Source organism: Neopelma chrysocephalum, unplaced genomic scaffold (genome assembly GCF_003984885.1).
Source record: "Neopelma chrysocephalum unplaced genomic scaffold, ASM398488v2 Primary Assembly neopelma1_155, whole genome shotgun sequence".
In the NCBI taxonomy this organism is placed as follows: Eukaryota; Metazoa; Chordata; class Aves; order Passeriformes; family Pipridae; genus Neopelma; species Neopelma chrysocephalum.
The window spans coordinates 1,909,476-1,925,413 of NW_020897817.1; the positions used below are offsets into that span (position 1 = coordinate 1,909,476).

General features: G+C 52.3%; 4 protein-coding genes across 12 annotated transcripts in view; 1 reads left to right on the top strand and 3 right to left on the bottom strand.

Annotated features, from left to right (window-relative positions):
• Window positions 1-386: 386 nt before the first annotated feature.
• Window positions 387-10,183, bottom strand: EIF3I (eukaryotic translation initiation factor 3 subunit I). 2 transcript variants are annotated; one of them, XM_027701395.1, is made up of 11 exons: window positions 9,936-10,183; window positions 4,408-4,500; window positions 4,239-4,326; window positions 3,504-3,569; window positions 2,762-2,911; window positions 2,537-2,664; window positions 2,150-2,260; window positions 1,667-1,756; window positions 1,336-1,409; window positions 1,069-1,161; window positions 387-765 (listed from the first exon to the last, which is right to left on the bottom strand). In XM_027701395.1, exons 1-11 carry the CDS (start codon window positions 9,951-9,953, stop codon window positions 684-686), a joined length of 993 nt encoding a protein of 330 aa, XP_027557196.1. In that variant the 5' UTR covers window positions 9,954-10,183; the 3' UTR covers window positions 387-683. The 2 variants fall into 2 exon arrangements, with proteins under 2 accessions (XP_027557196.1, XP_027557197.1); XM_027701396.1 differs by lacking the exon at window positions 9,936-10,183 and adding an exon at window positions 4,730-4,831.
• TMEM234 (transmembrane protein 234) lies at window positions 4,835-8,715 on the top strand. The gene is made up of 5 exons (XM_027701399.1): window positions 4,835-4,876; window positions 6,085-6,236; window positions 7,193-7,259; window positions 7,409-7,501; window positions 8,382-8,715. The coding sequence occupies exons 1-5, from the start codon at window positions 4,864-4,866 to the stop codon at window positions 8,477-8,479; spliced, it is 423 nt and encodes a 140-aa protein (XP_027557200.1). The 5' UTR covers window positions 4,835-4,863; the 3' UTR covers window positions 8,480-8,715.
• DCDC2B (doublecortin domain containing 2B) lies at window positions 10,125-14,023 on the bottom strand. 8 transcript variants are annotated; one of them, XM_027701389.1, is made up of 10 exons: window positions 13,887-14,023; window positions 13,199-13,481; window positions 13,064-13,115; window positions 12,577-12,653; window positions 12,221-12,400; window positions 11,623-11,763; window positions 11,152-11,191; window positions 10,653-10,842; window positions 10,369-10,463; window positions 10,125-10,214 (listed from the first exon to the last, which is right to left on the bottom strand). In XM_027701389.1, the coding sequence occupies exons 2-10, from the start codon at window positions 13,465-13,467 to the stop codon at window positions 10,209-10,211; spliced, it is 1,050 nt and encodes a 349-aa protein (XP_027557190.1). In that variant the 5' UTR covers window positions 13,468-13,481; window positions 13,887-14,023; the 3' UTR covers window positions 10,125-10,208. The 8 variants fall into 8 exon arrangements, 5 of the variants coding, with proteins under 5 accessions (XP_027557190.1, XP_027557192.1, XP_027557191.1 ...); XM_027701391.1 differs by lacking the exon at window positions 13,887-14,023 and having other exon boundaries at window positions 12,221-12,352; window positions 13,199-13,742; XM_027701390.1 differs by lacking the exon at window positions 13,887-14,023 and having other exon boundaries at window positions 10,659-10,842; window positions 13,199-13,742.
• A 206-nt stretch (window positions 14,024-14,229) lies between these two features.
• Window positions 14,230-15,938, bottom strand: part of LOC113976281 (verprolin-like) — an 8,188-nt gene continuing 6,479 nt past the window's right edge. The window contains exons 4-6 of the mRNA XM_027701320.1: window positions 15,403-15,765; window positions 15,169-15,278; window positions 14,230-14,987 (exon numbers count right to left, since the gene is read on the bottom strand). Of these exons, the coding sequence (XP_027557121.1) occupies window positions 14,883-14,987; window positions 15,169-15,278; window positions 15,403-15,765 (578 nt within the window). The 3' untranslated portion in view covers window positions 14,230-14,882. The remainder of the gene's footprint in view (window positions 14,988-15,168; window positions 15,279-15,402; window positions 15,766-15,938) is intronic.

Consider the following 15,938-nt stretch of genomic DNA (forward strand, 5'->3'; position numbering starts at 1 on the left):
CCCGACAGGCAGGGTGAGAGAGGGGGGAAGGATGAGGAGCACAAGCTCCTAGAGCAGGAAATAACTGTTCCATGAGGAAAGTTGGCCCAGGGTCAGCCCAGCAGATAAACAAAGCGGCCGGGCCGGGCGCGTGCGTGTCAGCTGGAAAACAATTCCTGGCTGCTGCACTTCCAGCCTCTTCACACTTCAGGGCTGGACCTGAGGCTCTGGGTCACTCCCTGGAAAAGAGTTAAGCCAGGATGGGCAGAGGTCCCGGGAGGAGCAGCACTGTCTGTCTGCCCATGGGTGTTGAGCGAGGCACTGGCAACAGAGCTGGGAAAACCAAGTCCTTGGGTTAACTGGGAAAAAAGAAACAACCAAAAAAACCCCCAAAGAGGTGCTCTTCCTTGTGTTTATAAAAGATTTCTATTTATTTCCTGATGATTTCTTCCCTCCCCTGATATATAAATATGCTCAGCAGGCAGGAAGCCCCCGGGGCAGGCAGGCAGCCAACCCAGCTGCCTTCCCACAAAAGCCATTCCTGCCCTTTGGAGCTGGCTGAGTTTCCACTTCCCCACCTTCACACAGCCCCCAAAATGCAGCAGGAGAACTTCAGGCCTTACAACAGCCTCGTGACAGAGCTGATGGACTGGGCAAGGGGTTGGAGGAGAAAAAGGAGGAGGAGAGGAGAGGGAAATCCTCCTTCAGGCTTCAAACTCAAACTCGAAGTACTGGGGATCGAAGTAGTGGATGCGGACGTAGCCATCCTCACCCCCACTGCTGTAACTGCAGGGAGGAAAGGGACAGTCAGGAATGCTGCAGGAGCAACCAGGGGCAAGTCTGGCCTCACAACCCCCTCCTGGAACTAACACAGGAGTCACAAGGCAAAGAAAGGATCAGTGAGGCAGCCAAAGTGTGGAACAGGGTGTTAGTGACCACCCCGGGCTGGCCTGAGGGGAGGCTGGAACGGGAGGATTAAGGTGCTGGTTCTGCTCCCAGCACAGGGATGCTGTAGGTCCAGACACATCCCAACTAAAAAGTGGGATTGGCTGGGCTGGGACACGCTGCAAGACCCCCACAGAGCCTCACCTCTTCCCGTCGGGGTGAAACGCGACGCTGTTGATGGGACCGAAGTGACCCTTCACTCTGCCAAACTCTTCCTCAAAAGCCAAGTGGAAGAACCTGGGAGAAGGAAGGAGATTTACACTGTCACAAGGTGTTGGGAGCCTGGAAGGGGCACAATCAGGGATTCCTCAAACAAGCTCTGCACGTTCAAGGACTCCTCCAGGAGCGGGGTGCTCCGGGAATAGCATTCCTGAGTTTTCAGGAGCGCTCCAGGGGAGGGAAAGGACCTGCCTGGCCTCAAATTTGCCAATCCTGGTGGAGGTTGTGGTCACATCCATGGCCTCCTGCCCACCACCGAGCACGACCTGCAAAGGAGAGAAGCCACCACCCTTCAGTGCTGCTTGTCCCACGCTCAGGGGCAGCTGGGGGAGGAGGGAGCAGAGCCTCTGGGGAATCCCAGAATCACCGAGGACACAAAGCCTCGTTCCCTGCGCCAGAGCCAGCAAAATTCCCCAGCCCCATGGCACAGTCCTGGTTTTCAGCTGGGCTGGGGACACTCATGCTGGTGACACAACTCAGGGGTCCCAGCAGGAGGGTGACACTGAAGGGAGCTCATCCTTACGTGGTCAAAGATGGGGGAGAGGGCGGCGGAGTTCACCGGCCGCTCCGTCCGGAACGTCTTCAGGTGCTCCAGGGATGTGCAGTCAAAGAGCTACGAGGCAAAAAGGCAGAGAGTCCATTAATTAACTCACACAAATCCAGCTGCTGGGCCTCACCTGGGCAGGTGCAGTCACTCCTGGACACTCAAATCCCAAAATGTACTTCCCCAGAATGCCCAAACACCTGCCTGAGGTAAACCTTAGAGGTGGCAAGCTGCCAATATATTCTGGAAAATGCCAAAAATACTCTGGAAATGCCAAAATAATTTCATTTTCAATGCCTGACTGATAATTTCAGGCGGTGGCATCTCTCCTTCCTCACCGAGCTTTCCCACTGAGCTTTGCTTTTCCACTTCCTCAAATCCCTGAGGAGGGAAAAAACCCCTGTGATAAGCTCTGAGGAGAAGTCCTGCCAGGAAATATCCACTGCTGATGTAAAACCTCACCTTGGCCGTGTTGTCCTTGGAGGCTGTGATGAACATGGTCATGTCCCTGGAGGTCTGGATGTCGTTGATCTGCTTGGTGTGCTCCTTGATGTTCGACAGCTGCTCCCCTGACTGAGGGGGAAGAGGCAGTTTCAAGGAGCTGGGAAGAGTCCTCCTCATTAAAAACCATTTAGGAGATCATGGAATAGCATCCTGGGATGGTGTGGGTTGGAAGGGAACTTAAAGATCATCTCACTCCACCTGAGCAGCGGGGCAGTTGGCACATCCACCTTGCTCAGGGGAGCCACAAATTTGAGCTACTCCTGCTGTTTGGAGCCCCAAAATCCTACAGTTTGCCCCTTAACCCCACAGGAACGCTGTGCCATCCTTCCCATCCCAGTCCCTGACCTTGGCACTGAACTGGTTGAGCTCCCCACTCTCGTGGCCCGCGATGATGAACTCCCCGAGCGGGCCCCACACGGCGCTGGTGATCTTGGAGTCGCTGCAGGGGATCTTCATGTAGGGCTCGTTGTTCTCTGAGGGAGGGGACAGACACACAGAGAGGTGGGACAGACACACAGAGAGGTGGGACAGCCCTCCACACCCTCCCCAGCCCCAGGGAGGGTCCCTCACCGATCTGGGCGGGGTCCCGCAGGTCGAAGAAGCTCACGAAGCACTGGTAGCCCATCTGCTTGTCCGTGGAGAACATGATGATGTTCCCCCCAAAGTCGAAGCCACACGTCCTCACAGCGGAGCTGGTCTTCACCAGGGCCAGCTGCTTCCCTGGGGGGGGCACAGGGACCTCAGCTCAGGGGGTTGGGGGGAGTTATGGGACCGGGGAAGGGGTGGCAGGGGCGGCAGGAGGATCAGGGGATCCCTGACTTGGGATCCGCAGAATCACTTGTGAGTCACAGACCACCGGATCTTGGGGGGCTTTTCCAAGCTTAATCATGGAATAAAAGAATGCTTTGGGTCGGAAGGGACATCATGGATCACCTTTTCCACCCTCTGCCTGAAGGGACACCTGATGCTATCCCAGGTTGCTCCAGCCTGGCCTTGGATACTTCCAGGGATGGGGCAGCCACAGCTTCTCTGGGAAATCCATTCCAGCCCCTCACCACCTCACAGGGAAGAACTCCTTCCCAATCTCCCACCCAAATCTCCCTTTTTCCAGCTTAAAGCCATTCCCCTTTGTCCTATCCCTCCATCCCTTGTCCCAGGTCCCTCTCCAGCTCCCTTGGAGCCCCTTCAGGCACTGGAAGGGTCTCCAAGGTCTCTTCCCCAGGCTGAACACCCCCAGTTCTCCATGGCAGAGCTGCCCCATCCCTGTGGATGCCCTGCAGATGCCAGGCAGGGATTTTGGGAAGGGCTTTACCTGTCTCACAGTCCCAGAGCCGGCAGCTGTTGTCGGCAGAGCCCGTGAGCACGTGCCGTGTGTCCCCTGGGTGTCACCAGTCAGGGAAGGACATGTACAAATTTTTAGATATGTACAAATTTTATAGATATATATGCGTAAAAATTCCATCTATATAAAAATACATATGGAAAATGTAACAGTTTAAGTGAAGGGATCAAGACCAGAATAAGAGGCAGGAACGACCCCAGAGGCAGAAATATGGAATATATATATTTAAAGATATATATGGACATATATAACTATAAATTCATATTAAAATGTATATATAAATATAAATGTGTGTATATATAAATGTATATAAAATACAATTATATTATATAAATAAATTCCATATATATAAAAATACACATGGAATATTTAAGAGTTTAAGGGAAGGTATCAAGGTCAGAGTAAGGGGCAGTAATGATCCCAGAGACAGAAATATGGAATATATATATTTATATAGATAAAAGAATATATTATATATATAAGGATAATTATATATATGGAATTTACATATATATATATGTATATATAAATTCCATATCTATATTCAATACATACATAAAAATATAAATAGAATATTCAAGAGCTGAAGTGCAGAGATCAAGGGAAAAGCAGCAGGAAGGACCCCAGGGGCAGTTTGATGGGATGAATCCCGGGCTAAAATATGGGATCAAACCGGCCTTTTTCGGGGGGGATTAAAAAGGATACAATCGGCATCCACACACCACACAGCCCCCGTGTGCCCGTTGTAGGTGCCCAGCCTCTCGCCGTTCACCGAATACCACACGTTGACGATCTGCGAGGCGGAAAAAACGCGCGGATTAATTAATAATAAAACTAACGAATTATGGCGGGGGTGGTAAGGGGGAGCACTCACGGGATCCTTGGCCACGGTGAACAGCAGGTCTCCCTCGCGGTTGTATTTGATCTGCGTGATGGAGCGCTCATGGCCTTGCAGCAGGATGGGCTTCTGTAATTATTAAGTTATTTAATTAATGAGTGAGGGGAGGTGGAGAAGGAAAGGGAGGGTGAGGCGGAGGGGCGAGCGCGTCCCCCGGTCCGAGGCTCCTGGGGCGCGGGGGAGCGGCCAAGCCGCCCCCCCGAGCCCCAGGAGCCCCGGACCGGGTGGCTTTGAGCCGCTGAATCATCGGGAGCGGCCACAAATCGCGATAATCGCGACCACCCCGCTCCTGTCTCACCATGGCGGCCACGCTGAGGAGAGAGGAGGGCGGTCACTTCCGGGTTGAGGAGTCGCGGAGGAAACGCGTCACGGGGGTCGCCATGGCAACAGCACCGGGCTTCCGGTCCGACCAGGAAGTGAAGCGCCGTTGCCATGGCGACCGCGGGTGAGGGGAGGGAAACGGCGGCGGGAAAAGGGGGCGTGAGGGTGTCCCTGGAGCGGCGTGGGCGGCGGGAGGGAGGTTGTGGAGAGCGGGGTTGGGTTGTCGCGGGTAAACGGGGATGGAGGCGTGGGATGGGTGGGGTTGGGAGGGAGCTTAAAGATCGCCTGATTCCAACCCCCTGCCACGGGCATGGACACCTTCCGCTACCCCAAGTTGCTCCAACCTGGCCTTGGACACTCCCAGGGATGGGGCAGCCTCAGCTTCTCTGGGAAATCCATTCCAGCCCCTTCCCACCCTCACAGGGAGGAATTTTTTCCCAATATCCCACTTGAATCTCCCCTTTTCCGGTGTGAAGCCATTCCCCCTTGTCCTGTCCCTCCAGCCCTTGCGAATAGTCTCTCCCCATGTTCCTTGTAGGCCCTTCAGGTCCTGGAAGGCCACAATGAGGTCACCCCGAGGCTTCTCCAGGCTGAACAATCCCAATTCCCTCACCCTTTCCTCCCTTCAGAGCTGCTCCATCCCTCTGACCACCTTGGTGCCTCCTCTGGTCTCGCTCCAGCAGCTCCGTGTCCTTCGGCAGGACCAGGAGAAACGACCCTAAGCTCTGCCAGGGGAGGGATAACAGGAAAAAATTCCTCACAGAAAGGGTGGTCAGGCCTTGGAAGGAGCTGTCCAGGGAAGTGGTAGAGTCCCTCTCCCTTGGGGTGTCCAAACCATCCCTGGAGGTGTCCAAACCATTCCTGGAGTGTCCAAACCATCTCTGGAGTGTCCAAACCATCCCTGGAGTGTCCAAACCATCTCTGGAGTGTCCAAACCATCCCTGGAGTGTCCAAACCATCCCTGGGGGTGTCCAAACCATCTCTGGAGTGTCCAAACCATCCCTGGAGGTGTCCAATCCATCCCTGGAAGTGTCCAAACCATCCCTGGAGGTGTCCAAACGACGAGTGGATGTGACACTTTGTGAGAGGGTTTGTTGGGCTTGGGGGCACAAGGTTGGATTTGACAATCTGGGAGAGCTTTTCCAACCTTAAAGCCCATCCAGTCCCACCCCCTGCCATAGGCAGGGACACCTGCCCCTATCCCAGGTTGCTCCAGCCCGTCCTGGGACACTCCTGGGTGTTCCAGAGTGGGTGAGGGCCGTCCCTTGGGCTCTGTGGGATCCCAGGCCGGGATCCCAGGAGCCCCATCCCACTGATCCCGGTGTTCCACAGGACAGGCAGTGTCCCTGGTGCTGGTGGCCGTGCTGTGGGGTGGGAGCAGCCCCTTCCTGAGGGCAGGAGCAGCGGGAATGGAGGATGTTCGGGGCCGGGGCCGCCTGGGGCAGCTCCTGGCTGAGATCCGCTTCCTCGGCCTCAACTACAAGGTGGGACCTGGAGCAGGGATCAAACTGGGATCACTCCTGCTTCTTTACTCAGGCTTTGATACCTTTGCTCTCAAGCTGTTAAATATTCCATGTATGTTTTTATGTTTATGGAATTTATATATGGAATATGTATTCCACATTCCTGCCTTTGAGATCATTCCTATCTCTCACTCTGGCCTTGATACCTTCACTTCAACTCTTAAATACTCCATATATGTTTTTATATGTATGGAATATATATAAGAATTTTTTAATAAATATTTTTAGATATATACTATTCTTAATATATATATTTTTATATTTGTATATATTCTATATATTTATATATAAATATATATATATATATTCCATATTCCTGCCTCTGGGATCATTCCTACTTCTTACTGTGGCCTTGATACCTTCACTAAAACTGTTACATATTCCACACGTATTTTTATAAATATGGAAATTCTATCTATATAATTTATATAAATATAAATATATATGTATGTATGTATTGAATATATATTCCATATTCCTGCCTCTGGGATCGTTGCTACCTGCTTACTCTGACTTCAATAACTTCACTTAAACTGTTAAATATTCCATATGTATATTTATATGTATTCCATATATATTCCATATTCCTCCCTCTGGGATCATTCCTGCATCTCACTCTGGCCTTGATACCTTTATTTCACTGTGAAATATTCCATATATCATCAGAATTCCATACCCTCAGCAATATTTCATTTAATTTCCTGTAGCTCTGCCCTCCCTGTGCAGGACTGAGATGGTTTTGGAGGTGTCAGGTCATATTTTGCATGGAATAAGCTCAGTGTTGAAATTCCTTTGGGATCATTCCTACCTGCTCCTGGCCTCGATACCTTCACTTAAACTGTGAAATATTCCATCCCTGTTTTTACATATATGGGATTTATGTGTGGACTGCTGACAGGTTTGTGCTCTCCCTGCAGTACATGGTGCCCTTTCTGCTCAACCAAGGTGGATCTCTCCTCTTCTACCTCACCTTGGCATCCACAGGTCAGTCCTTGTCTCTTTTTTGTTGTGTCTTGGTGAGGAGTTTTGAGAGGATCCCAAAATTTGATTGATGACTTAACCCAACACCCAGCAGCTGCCTTGGAATCACCCCAAATAAACTAAAAATCTCCATGTTAAACCTCCCCTTCCAGACCTGTCCCTGGCAGTCCCACTCTGCAACTCCCTGGCTTTGGTGGTGACCCTGGTGACTGGGAGGATCCTGGGAGAGGATGTTGGTGGCAAACGTAAGTCACACTTCAGGCATTCCCTCCCCTGCTCCCCTGCATCTGGTGGCTGATTTAGGGTGTGAAAACAGCAAATACCCCCACAAGGCTTTGGCTGGTTTGGCAGCAGCTCTTGCTGCAGACCCTGAAAGGGAAGTGAAACAGATTTGTGGGCAGGGCTGGTAAATTTAAATTTAGAACTGGCTGTTCTAAGCTAAAAGAGCTTATAAACCCAACGAGATGTTGAACCATAAAAGAAGCAGTGAATAATATGCCCACCATGGAAAAGGAGTGGCCCATAAGCCCCCAAATGTCAACACCCATCCTCCTTTCCTTCCCTGATGTCCTGCTCTGACATTGCCCTGCTCAGAAGGGCAGAAAAAGGCAGGGAACTGGAAAGTTTAAAACTCCAGCACCTGGAACAAGAGCTGAAGGAAAAGGAGCTGTAGGAAAAAGAGCTGTAAGAACAGGAGCTGTAGGAACAGGAGCTGTAGGAACAGGAGCTGTAGAACAAGAGCTGTAGGAACAAGAGCTGTAGGAACAGGAGCTGTAGGAACAGGAGCTGTAGGAACAGGAGCTGTAGGAACACACTGAGCTGTTTAGTTGTTGTTTAAGCCTGGATCTCTCCAACAGACATGGAACATGGGTGACATTGCCTTGGAAACATCCCGTGCTCAGTGTCCAGGGACAGTCTGAGCATCCAAACCCCCTCAGAACTCACCTGGCCCAGGCTGGACCTGCCCAGACATCCCTGCCCTGTGACACCTGAGCATTGTCTGAACTGTGCAGACAATCACAGAATGGTTTGGGTTGGGAGGGACCTTCAAGATCATCTCATTCCAACCCCTCCTGCCTGTTGTGGATAAGCACATTCCCAATGTGTCCCTGTTCATTCCCACAGGGGCTGTGGCAGGAATGCTGCTCACTGTCCTGGGGGTCTCCCTGTGTGTGGCTGGTTCAGGAACAAGAAGCAGAGGGACAGAACCTGACCAAGGGTGACCCCTCCCTGTGGCTGAGGGGGCTCCTGGCTCAGCCATGCCTGGGAAAGGTGGATTTTGACACACAGATGTCAAAACCCATGGACTGTATTCCCTGAGCACCAGGGAATGGAACAAAACACATCCCATTCCATGTCTTGAGTTAAGGAATTTTTTTGTGGGTGTTTCAAGACGACGAGGATTGAATTTGCTCAGCACTGAAGGGGCAATAAATAGTTAATAAATCATTCAATGGGACTTTCTGGGACTGATTGATTTTTGATTAGAAGGAATTTTTTTTAGGAATTCTTCCTTCTTGTAGCCAAGCAAGTGAAAATGGCTTTTTCTGCTGTGCTCAGCTGTCCCAGCTCACACTGCACAGCCCCTTACTCAGAGGTTACTACAGGGCTGTCCTCAGAGTTCCTCTCATCCATCAAACACCCACAAGTGCAGTGTGTCCCTAAGGAAGGAAGGGTGGGTTCCTTTTCAGTAAAATTATCAGTCCAAAGTACCAGAGAAATCACAGAAGGAAAAAAAATAATCATTGTCACCCTTGTAATTAATGAGAAACCTCAGGGAGGGAAATCACAAAGCCTTGCCCAGAGAGGGTGATTCAGGAGCTGTTTATTCCTGTGACTTTTCCTAAATCAGGGAGGCAGAAATAAAATATATATGGATTTGGGAACAGCTTTAATTGCTGCAAACATTATCCAGGCATTGCAAATCAGAGGGACAACGATACAATGAAATCTCTTTCTAAGAAATACCTGACAGAGGGCAAACCCTGGCAGATGTTTTGTTATTAAAACATGGTTTCTGTTTGGTAATTCTTCCTTCCCCAGTTCAGCTACAAACCAGCTGATTTAGAGCTCAGAAGAGCAGCCATTTCCTCTGAGAAAAAAAGGGGGAAATCTTCATTATTTAACAACACTGTGCATCTGAATAAAACCAACTGCACAGGAATGTGATCCGGGGGGGAAAGCCAAGGGAAAGCAGCAGCATTGGAGCAAACACAGCACAACAAGGGTCAGGAACCACCAGCTAAAGCTTCACCAGGGCTTTCTCTAATTTCACTTCAAAGGAATTGTCTTCCTTTGAAGTTCTAATTAACCCAGAGACACCACGGAGGCAGAGCTGAGTCACCTACACTGTCACCCATTACAGCAATCCTGAATATCCTCAGGAAAAGCTGGAATCATTAACACACCACTGACAACAGAAATTTTGCTGACCTCGTCATGCAGAATTTTGTTTTTAAAAGAACCATTTTTTCCCTCTTGTTTAAAGCAAACAAGAACTTTTGTTACTAAAATAAGCGTGTTCAAGTCATTTGAGGAATTAGGTGGTTATTCCCTGGCAGATTCTGAGCTTCACCTGGATAAAGTTCTGCTTAAGAAACTTCAGGAATTGCAGTGGGAGGAATCTGATCACGGGAATGTTCTCCCACACTCCACAGAACCAGTGAGGGGAATAAATACCTTTCTGTGGTGTCTCATTTGGGGTTTTCATCTAAGTTCTTCTGTGACAGGAGTGAGGATGGAAACACAGAAGAATCCAGGAGAGCCTTTGCTGTCCTTACTGGAGTGGGAAGCTGTAGCTTTCACATTCCAGAAGGGAATTGTTCATTCTCCAGATGGGATTTCTTGCCTTTCTAACACACGAGGCCCTGCAGTGACACCGAGCTGCGGTTTCTCAAGTTCCCCCTCGTGGTTACTCTCGGCTTTACACATCGGAGAGCAGCTCAGTGTGTCCTAAACCTGATAAATGGGATTTCAGTGAGAAAACAAGGACTTCCCCAAGGAATTGCTGTGAACTCTCCATTGGCCCTTGGGGCTGAGCCATTCCAGGGGGACCAGGAGTCCTTCCCTGGAGCAGGGAGGTTCCAGACAGGCAGGAAATCACCTCTCAGACCTGGTCAATGGGTACATCCAGCCTGGTGTGTTCACCCTCTTCCCGAGCACCTCTCATCTCCCTCCTTGGATCCCTGGGTTTAGAGAGACTTTTTCCTGTGAGGAAAAGGAAAGGGAGAAGCTGTTCCATGGGTGGTGCATGGCCTGGTCACGCTGAGGGTGCAGAGTCCTGGTGTGTGCCCAGGTGAGGAGGGGAAAGAAGAAATGCAGGAATTGCTGGATGCATCCCTGCCAGCTGTCAGGGCAGGAATCCTGTCCTTCAGCACCATAAATCCACACTCACACCTTCACCTGGGCCAGGCTGCACACTCCTGCTGCTCCTTCTGTTCTGTCCTGCACGCACAGGTTTGACATGGAAAATGGGCTCTTCCTCCTCGAGGGGAGATTTCCTGGCTGGAATTTGCAGCTGTGGGAAGGCAGGTGGGATCTTGCCTTTCTCTGCAGCTCCCGTGGTCTGCACCCTGCGACTGCCCAGCTGAAAAAACCCATCACACTTTGTAAAAGTTGTGCAGGGCGGTCCCTAAACACTCAAATTCCTGCTATTTTCCTTGATCCCGACTGGTACAAAGCTGTAACTGTAACAAGAGGGTTTCAGGGAGAGGCTGTGGCTGCCCCATCCCTTGGAAGTGTCCAAGGCCAGGCTGGACAAGGCTTGGAGCAACCTGGGCTAGTGGAAGGTGTCCCTGCCCATGGCAGGGGGTGGCACTGGATGAGCTTTAAAGTCCCTCCCAACCCCATGATTCCGTGATTGCAGCACAAACCACTCTGTGCCACTGACACTCACCCTGCCCTGGCTCTTTTGGTGCCTGTTTTTTGGGTGGTTCCTGTAACAAAGAAGCAAATTCCAGCAAATTCCAGCGTCAGGCAGAGGTCAGCAGAGGGAGGGCACAGCCCCCTCTTTTCCCAGAGGAGAGGGGCCCAGAGATGTTTTTCACATTCCACAGTGGATCCCATCAGGTGATACCACACTGCCCACCACAGGCCTGGGAAATTCCATGGATAATGGGCAGGTGTGTCCCTCTCAGTGCTCCATGAACAGCCCATTTGCTTCCTCTGGCACTGAACCCTGGATTTCAGGGACTAACCAAAAACCTTTGAAAACATTTTTCTTCCTTCCCTGAACTCCCAACACACGAAGCACAACTCAAACGCTGACACAGGCAGAGGGAACAGAGGGGGGCCACAGAAAGGATGGCTCTGCCTGAAGGCCACCACGGAGGGAATTCCTTACACCCCTTGGCCACAGCCCACACACCCCAGTGTCCTGCACTCCTGGGGCACCAGCAGCTCCCTGTAGGGCAGGGGTTTGTACTCCTCCTTTCCCACTGCCACGTAGTGATGGCCATTCTCCAGCTCCTCCCCTCCGCACACCGGGGTCCCATCCAGCCTGCAGAGCCTGGAGGAAGGAGACAGCAAAGGGATCAGGGCTCTGACAATCCCTGAACAGCATGGAAAACAAGGGCAGAGTGGGAAACGAGGCAGAGGATCCATCATTCTTAGCGTTGCTCTGAGGAAATCACAGAAATCATGCCCATGATCAGTGAGATGCAATAGATCCCAGCTTTCTCCTTGGCTAAATTGATGTTTGGGGAGGAATTAGGTTTTCTTCCCCTCCCTCAAGACATAAACTCCTTTTTATGCCACTGTTGTGGTTTTTTTTACTGTTTGCTTATTGCTTTTTCACCAGCATCAGCCCCCCCCCTTACAAAGCACCCAGGACATTGGGGTTGTCCCTGATTTAGTGATGGGAAAACCTGAAAAGCAAACGAGTTTGCAAAAGCAGATGGTCTGAACTTCCAGCCAGAGCTCCCCATGTTCTGGATCTCTGGGAAGTGCCTTCCCCGGATACCCACTTGTTAACAGCTCCACTGCCCAACTCCACTTTCTCTGTCAGCGTGGCCAGGAGCGTGTCCCACTCCAGTGGGATCCTCTTGGGGAGCACCAGTGGGAAAGGAGGGCTCAGCAGATCCCCATTCTGGAAAACACTGCAGGAGAAACAGCCCAGAGCACGGGATGAGCCAGCATTCCCAGAGCTGGGGGAGATGGGGAGAACAGCCAGACACCGGTGCCTGGACTGTATTTACAGCAAATACTCCTGGTGGAAACTGGGAATCGTCTCTCTGGGGCAGCATTCCTGGGATTTCACAGAGAAACTCCCTCTGAAAACATTCCCAGGGACCCTCCAAGGGGAAAATATGGAATCACTTACTGTATGGTGCAGGGCAGGCGGGAGAGCTGCTGCCGTTGGACGAAGGTGTTGGATTTCCAGGGATCTGCAGCGCGGGACTGGGGACAGAGTTCATTGCACAGGGAGAGCTCTGCAGAACCTCCCAGGCTGCTCCTGTTTCTCCATCAGGATCTGCCTGCCCTGGCACACTCCCCTGGGATACAGCCCATCCTGGGATACAACCCATCCTGGGATACAGCCCATCCTGCCCAGCCTTGCTGCTGCCATGTGGGGTTTGTTGTCAGCAACAGGGAGGCTGCAGAGGCTCCTCACACAGGGAGCGTGTTCCAGGTTTGCCAGGGAATCCCTGAGCTCAGACCCTTCCCTGCACCGTTCAGGGGGATGAAGGGATCAGCAGCAGCCCCTGTGTCCTGCTGATCCCTGGGGCACTTTGATCCCCACAGCCCTAAATCCCAACTTCAGCCCCATCAGCTGCTGTTTTTCACCCCCCTGCCCCTCAGTGACCCACCTGCAGACTCTTCCTCGTCCCACTGGTCTCCTTCCTCCCCTGATTTAAGTAGCTGTGGGAACAAGACAAGGGTGTTTCCACACCCCACCCAAGCCATGGCTGCCCAAAGCTGCTCCCAAAACTCCCTCTACTCACTCCAGCTTTTGGAGCCTCTCCGACCCCGCAGCCACGTACTGGCCCCCGTCCCGCAGGTCCCCCAGCCCCGTGACACCGCGGCCGTGCCGGGGGGTGTAGAGGTTCCTCACGGCCAGGGGGGTGTGGAGGGCCTTGGTCACCTCATCCAGGAAGGCCTCGAAGGTCGGGAAGCGCCGGGGGGTCACCAGGAATCTCCTCCCCGGGAAGAAACGGTCCCCGTTGCGATAGATCAGCACGGTCCTGGCTGGAGCTGGGCCTTGGGGGCTCATCCCGGTGGGACACACTGGTCACAGGGGATGTGACCTCCTGCTGAGCCCAAACCCTTCCAAATCACACCTCCCAGAGCCCAAACCCTTCCAAATCACACCCCCCAGAGCCCAGACCTTTCTGACCAGCCTAAATCCTTCCAACCAGCTCCCCAGAGTCCAAACCCTTTTGACCAGCCTCCTGCAAAGCCCAAAGCAAACCCTTCCAACCAGCCCAAAGCCTTCCTGCTGAGCCCAAACCCTTCTGACCACCCTCCCACTGAGCCTAAACCCCCCCAAACAGCCCCCCAGACTCCAAACCCTTCAGACCAGCCGCTCTGGGCTCTGCTGTCCCACCCCTTCCCAGCCCAGCCTGGCATGACCGAGCATCTCCATGGATGCAAACCCAGCAGGAGGGAGCCGTGGGAGGCCACACCAAACACCTGCAGAGCACTTTCCTGCCCGAGAACCAGGAACCACACGGCTCTTCAATCCTCAACCACCACTACAGGGGCCCAATATTGGAGTCACCAGGCTCTGACCAGGATTTTTGGATCAGGATCTTCCTGGCAGCAGCTCCTGTCCCCCCCACAGCAGCGCTGCCCAGGTGCTGTCACGCCCCTGTCATCACTTGCTCCCCTCAGGAGAAGTGCAAAGGATCCCATCCTGGATCAGATGAACACTCACATCCCAGTGGGCACTTTGTCCCAAATGGATTCCAAGGGCCAAAACAGGACTTGGCTCTGCCCAGGAAAAGGCAGGAAGCCAGACAGGAACAGATCCAAAGAGGAGCATTAGGAAAGCTTTTTATTCACAAACAAGTGGGGATCTATTCTGGAACAGAGGGATCCATCTGCCACCTGTCAACAGAGGCTGTTCAGGCAGCAGGAATGCAGAGGGGGATCACAGGGGGGGAACCACAGCACCACGTTGAAAGTCCCTTTTCCAGGGAGCTGGAATGTTCCTGAGCTACAGGAACAAATAGAGCACCTCCCAACCTCCCTGAGGCACTGGTCCAGTGTTCCCAAAATCCACTGCGGGCACTTGGAGATCCTGGATATTGCAGAGGTGTGAAGTGCAGAGCCCTCCCAAACACACAGCTCAGATTCCCACACGGTTCAGAGGGGAACAGGCTGTTCCTGCAGGTCCCAGCACCTGCTGCCTTCAGGCATTTCACTCCAAAAGCACCTTCTGTAAGTGAAAAATCTTCCCATCTTCCATTTCTCCCCCCGGATCACCCAGCTCAGCCAACGGGAATGGGGTCCTTGTGGAAGGATCCTCACTTGGAATCCCTCCAGCACACACCACAACCTCCCTGGCTCCACAGTGTTTAATCCTGCTCTGACCAAACATTCACACCTACAAGAACTAAGAGGTTTTCTTGCCACGTTCTGCTGAAGTTAAAACCATCAACCCACGGAGCTGGAGCTCCCCTGAGGTCACCCGTGGTGCTGCAGCTCCACGGCTTCCCCACACCAATCCAGGGGGTTGGGAATGCCTTCCAAGGAGTCAGGAATCCCCAGCTTCCGCTTCAGCATCAAGAACTGGAAAAGGGGAAAAAAACAAGCACTGATGATTAAATCCCAGAGACCCAGGGGCAGATGAAACAGCAAAACCCCTGTCCCCAGCCAGCCCAATCCCTGGATAATGGGATTGTCCCCAGCCAGCCCCACTTTTGGAGGGGCTGCCCCCGCTGTTTGGGAAGAGGCAGGGCCAGGCCCTCACATTTTTCCTGCTGGCAATGGCCTGTTGCAGCCACATGAGCTCCATGAGCAGGTGGGTCCTGTAGGCCTGGAGCCCGGAGCGGGTTTGGGGAAGGCCTCCCAGAGGGATTTCTGCAAAGAAATGGAACAACAGCCCACGGTGAGGACAGATCTGGCCTGTGGGAGCTCCTTCCAGCCTCTCCAAGGCACTCCCAAGGCTGTGGCTCCCCTGAGGGCCCCCCCTGTGCCCCCTCACCCCGCTGGGCTCCGAGGGTCTCCGTGCCCAGGTCGGAGCTGTCCCACACCGAGGTCTCGCCGCTGTCATTGTCCCACTCCTCGCTCTCCTTTTCCGTGCCTTTGTCACCCTCAACCCCCACATTTGGGGGGCTCAGGGTGTTGTCTGGGCCCGTGGGGGTCGGGGCTGTCCTGCCCTGCAGGGGGGCTGGGGGGGTCCCATCTGGTTCAGGGGGTTCAGGTTCCTCCAGAGGGTTTTTGGTGCTGGTCTCCTGGGGATCCAAGGGCTGCCCCGGCGTGGGCTGCCAGAGGGGAGACAGGGGAGGGATGGAAATGGGGAGGGGGGGAGGAGATATGGTAGAGGGGAAGGAAAAGGGAAAAAAGAAAAAAACATAAAGAAAATATATGGAAAATAAGTATAAGAAAAATAAATATAAGGAAAATGCAAAGAAAAATAGGAAGGAAATAAATATGAAGGAAATAAATATGAAGGAAAAAATATGAAGGAAATAAATATGAAGGAAAAAATATGAAGGAAAAAATATGAAGGAAAAAATA

What these genes read in the sequence shown, in the direction of transcription:
- TMEM234 (XM_027701399.1), top strand. An exon ending in TCCTCGGCCTCAACTACAAG is followed by an intron (nt 6,237 to 7,192) that starts GTGGGACCTGGA and finishes CTCTCCCTGCAG; the next exon opens with TACATGGTGCCCTTTCTGCT. An exon ending in AGAGGATGTTGGTGGCAAAC is followed by an intron (nt 7,502 to 8,381) that starts GTAAGTCACACT and finishes TCATTCCCACAG; the next exon opens with GGGCTGTGGCAGGAATGCTG.
- EIF3I (XM_027701395.1), bottom strand. An exon ending in GCTCTGGGACTGTGAGACAG is followed by an intron (nt 2,912 to 3,503) that starts GTAAAGCCCTTC and finishes TGCCCCCCCCAG; the next exon opens with GGAAGCAGCTGGCCCTGGTG. An exon ending in ATTGGCAAATTTGAGGCCAG is followed by an intron (nt 1,162 to 1,335) that starts GCAGGTCCTTTC and finishes TCCTTCTCCCAG; the next exon opens with GTTCTTCCACTTGGCTTTTG.
- DCDC2B (XM_027701389.1), bottom strand. Translation starts at nt 13,467, where the DNA reads ATGAGCCCCCAAGGCCCAGCTCCAGCCAGGACCGTGCTGATCTATCGC. An exon ending in GAGAGGCTCCAAAAGCTGGA is followed by an intron (nt 13,116 to 13,198) that starts GTGAGTAGAGGG and finishes TTGTTCCCACAG; the next exon opens with CTACTTAAATCAGGGGAGGA. An exon ending in ACCAAAAGAGCCAGGGCAGG is followed by an intron (nt 10,843 to 11,151) that starts GTGAGTGTCAGT and finishes GGGTTTTTTCAG; the next exon opens with CTGGGCAGTCGCAGGGTGCA.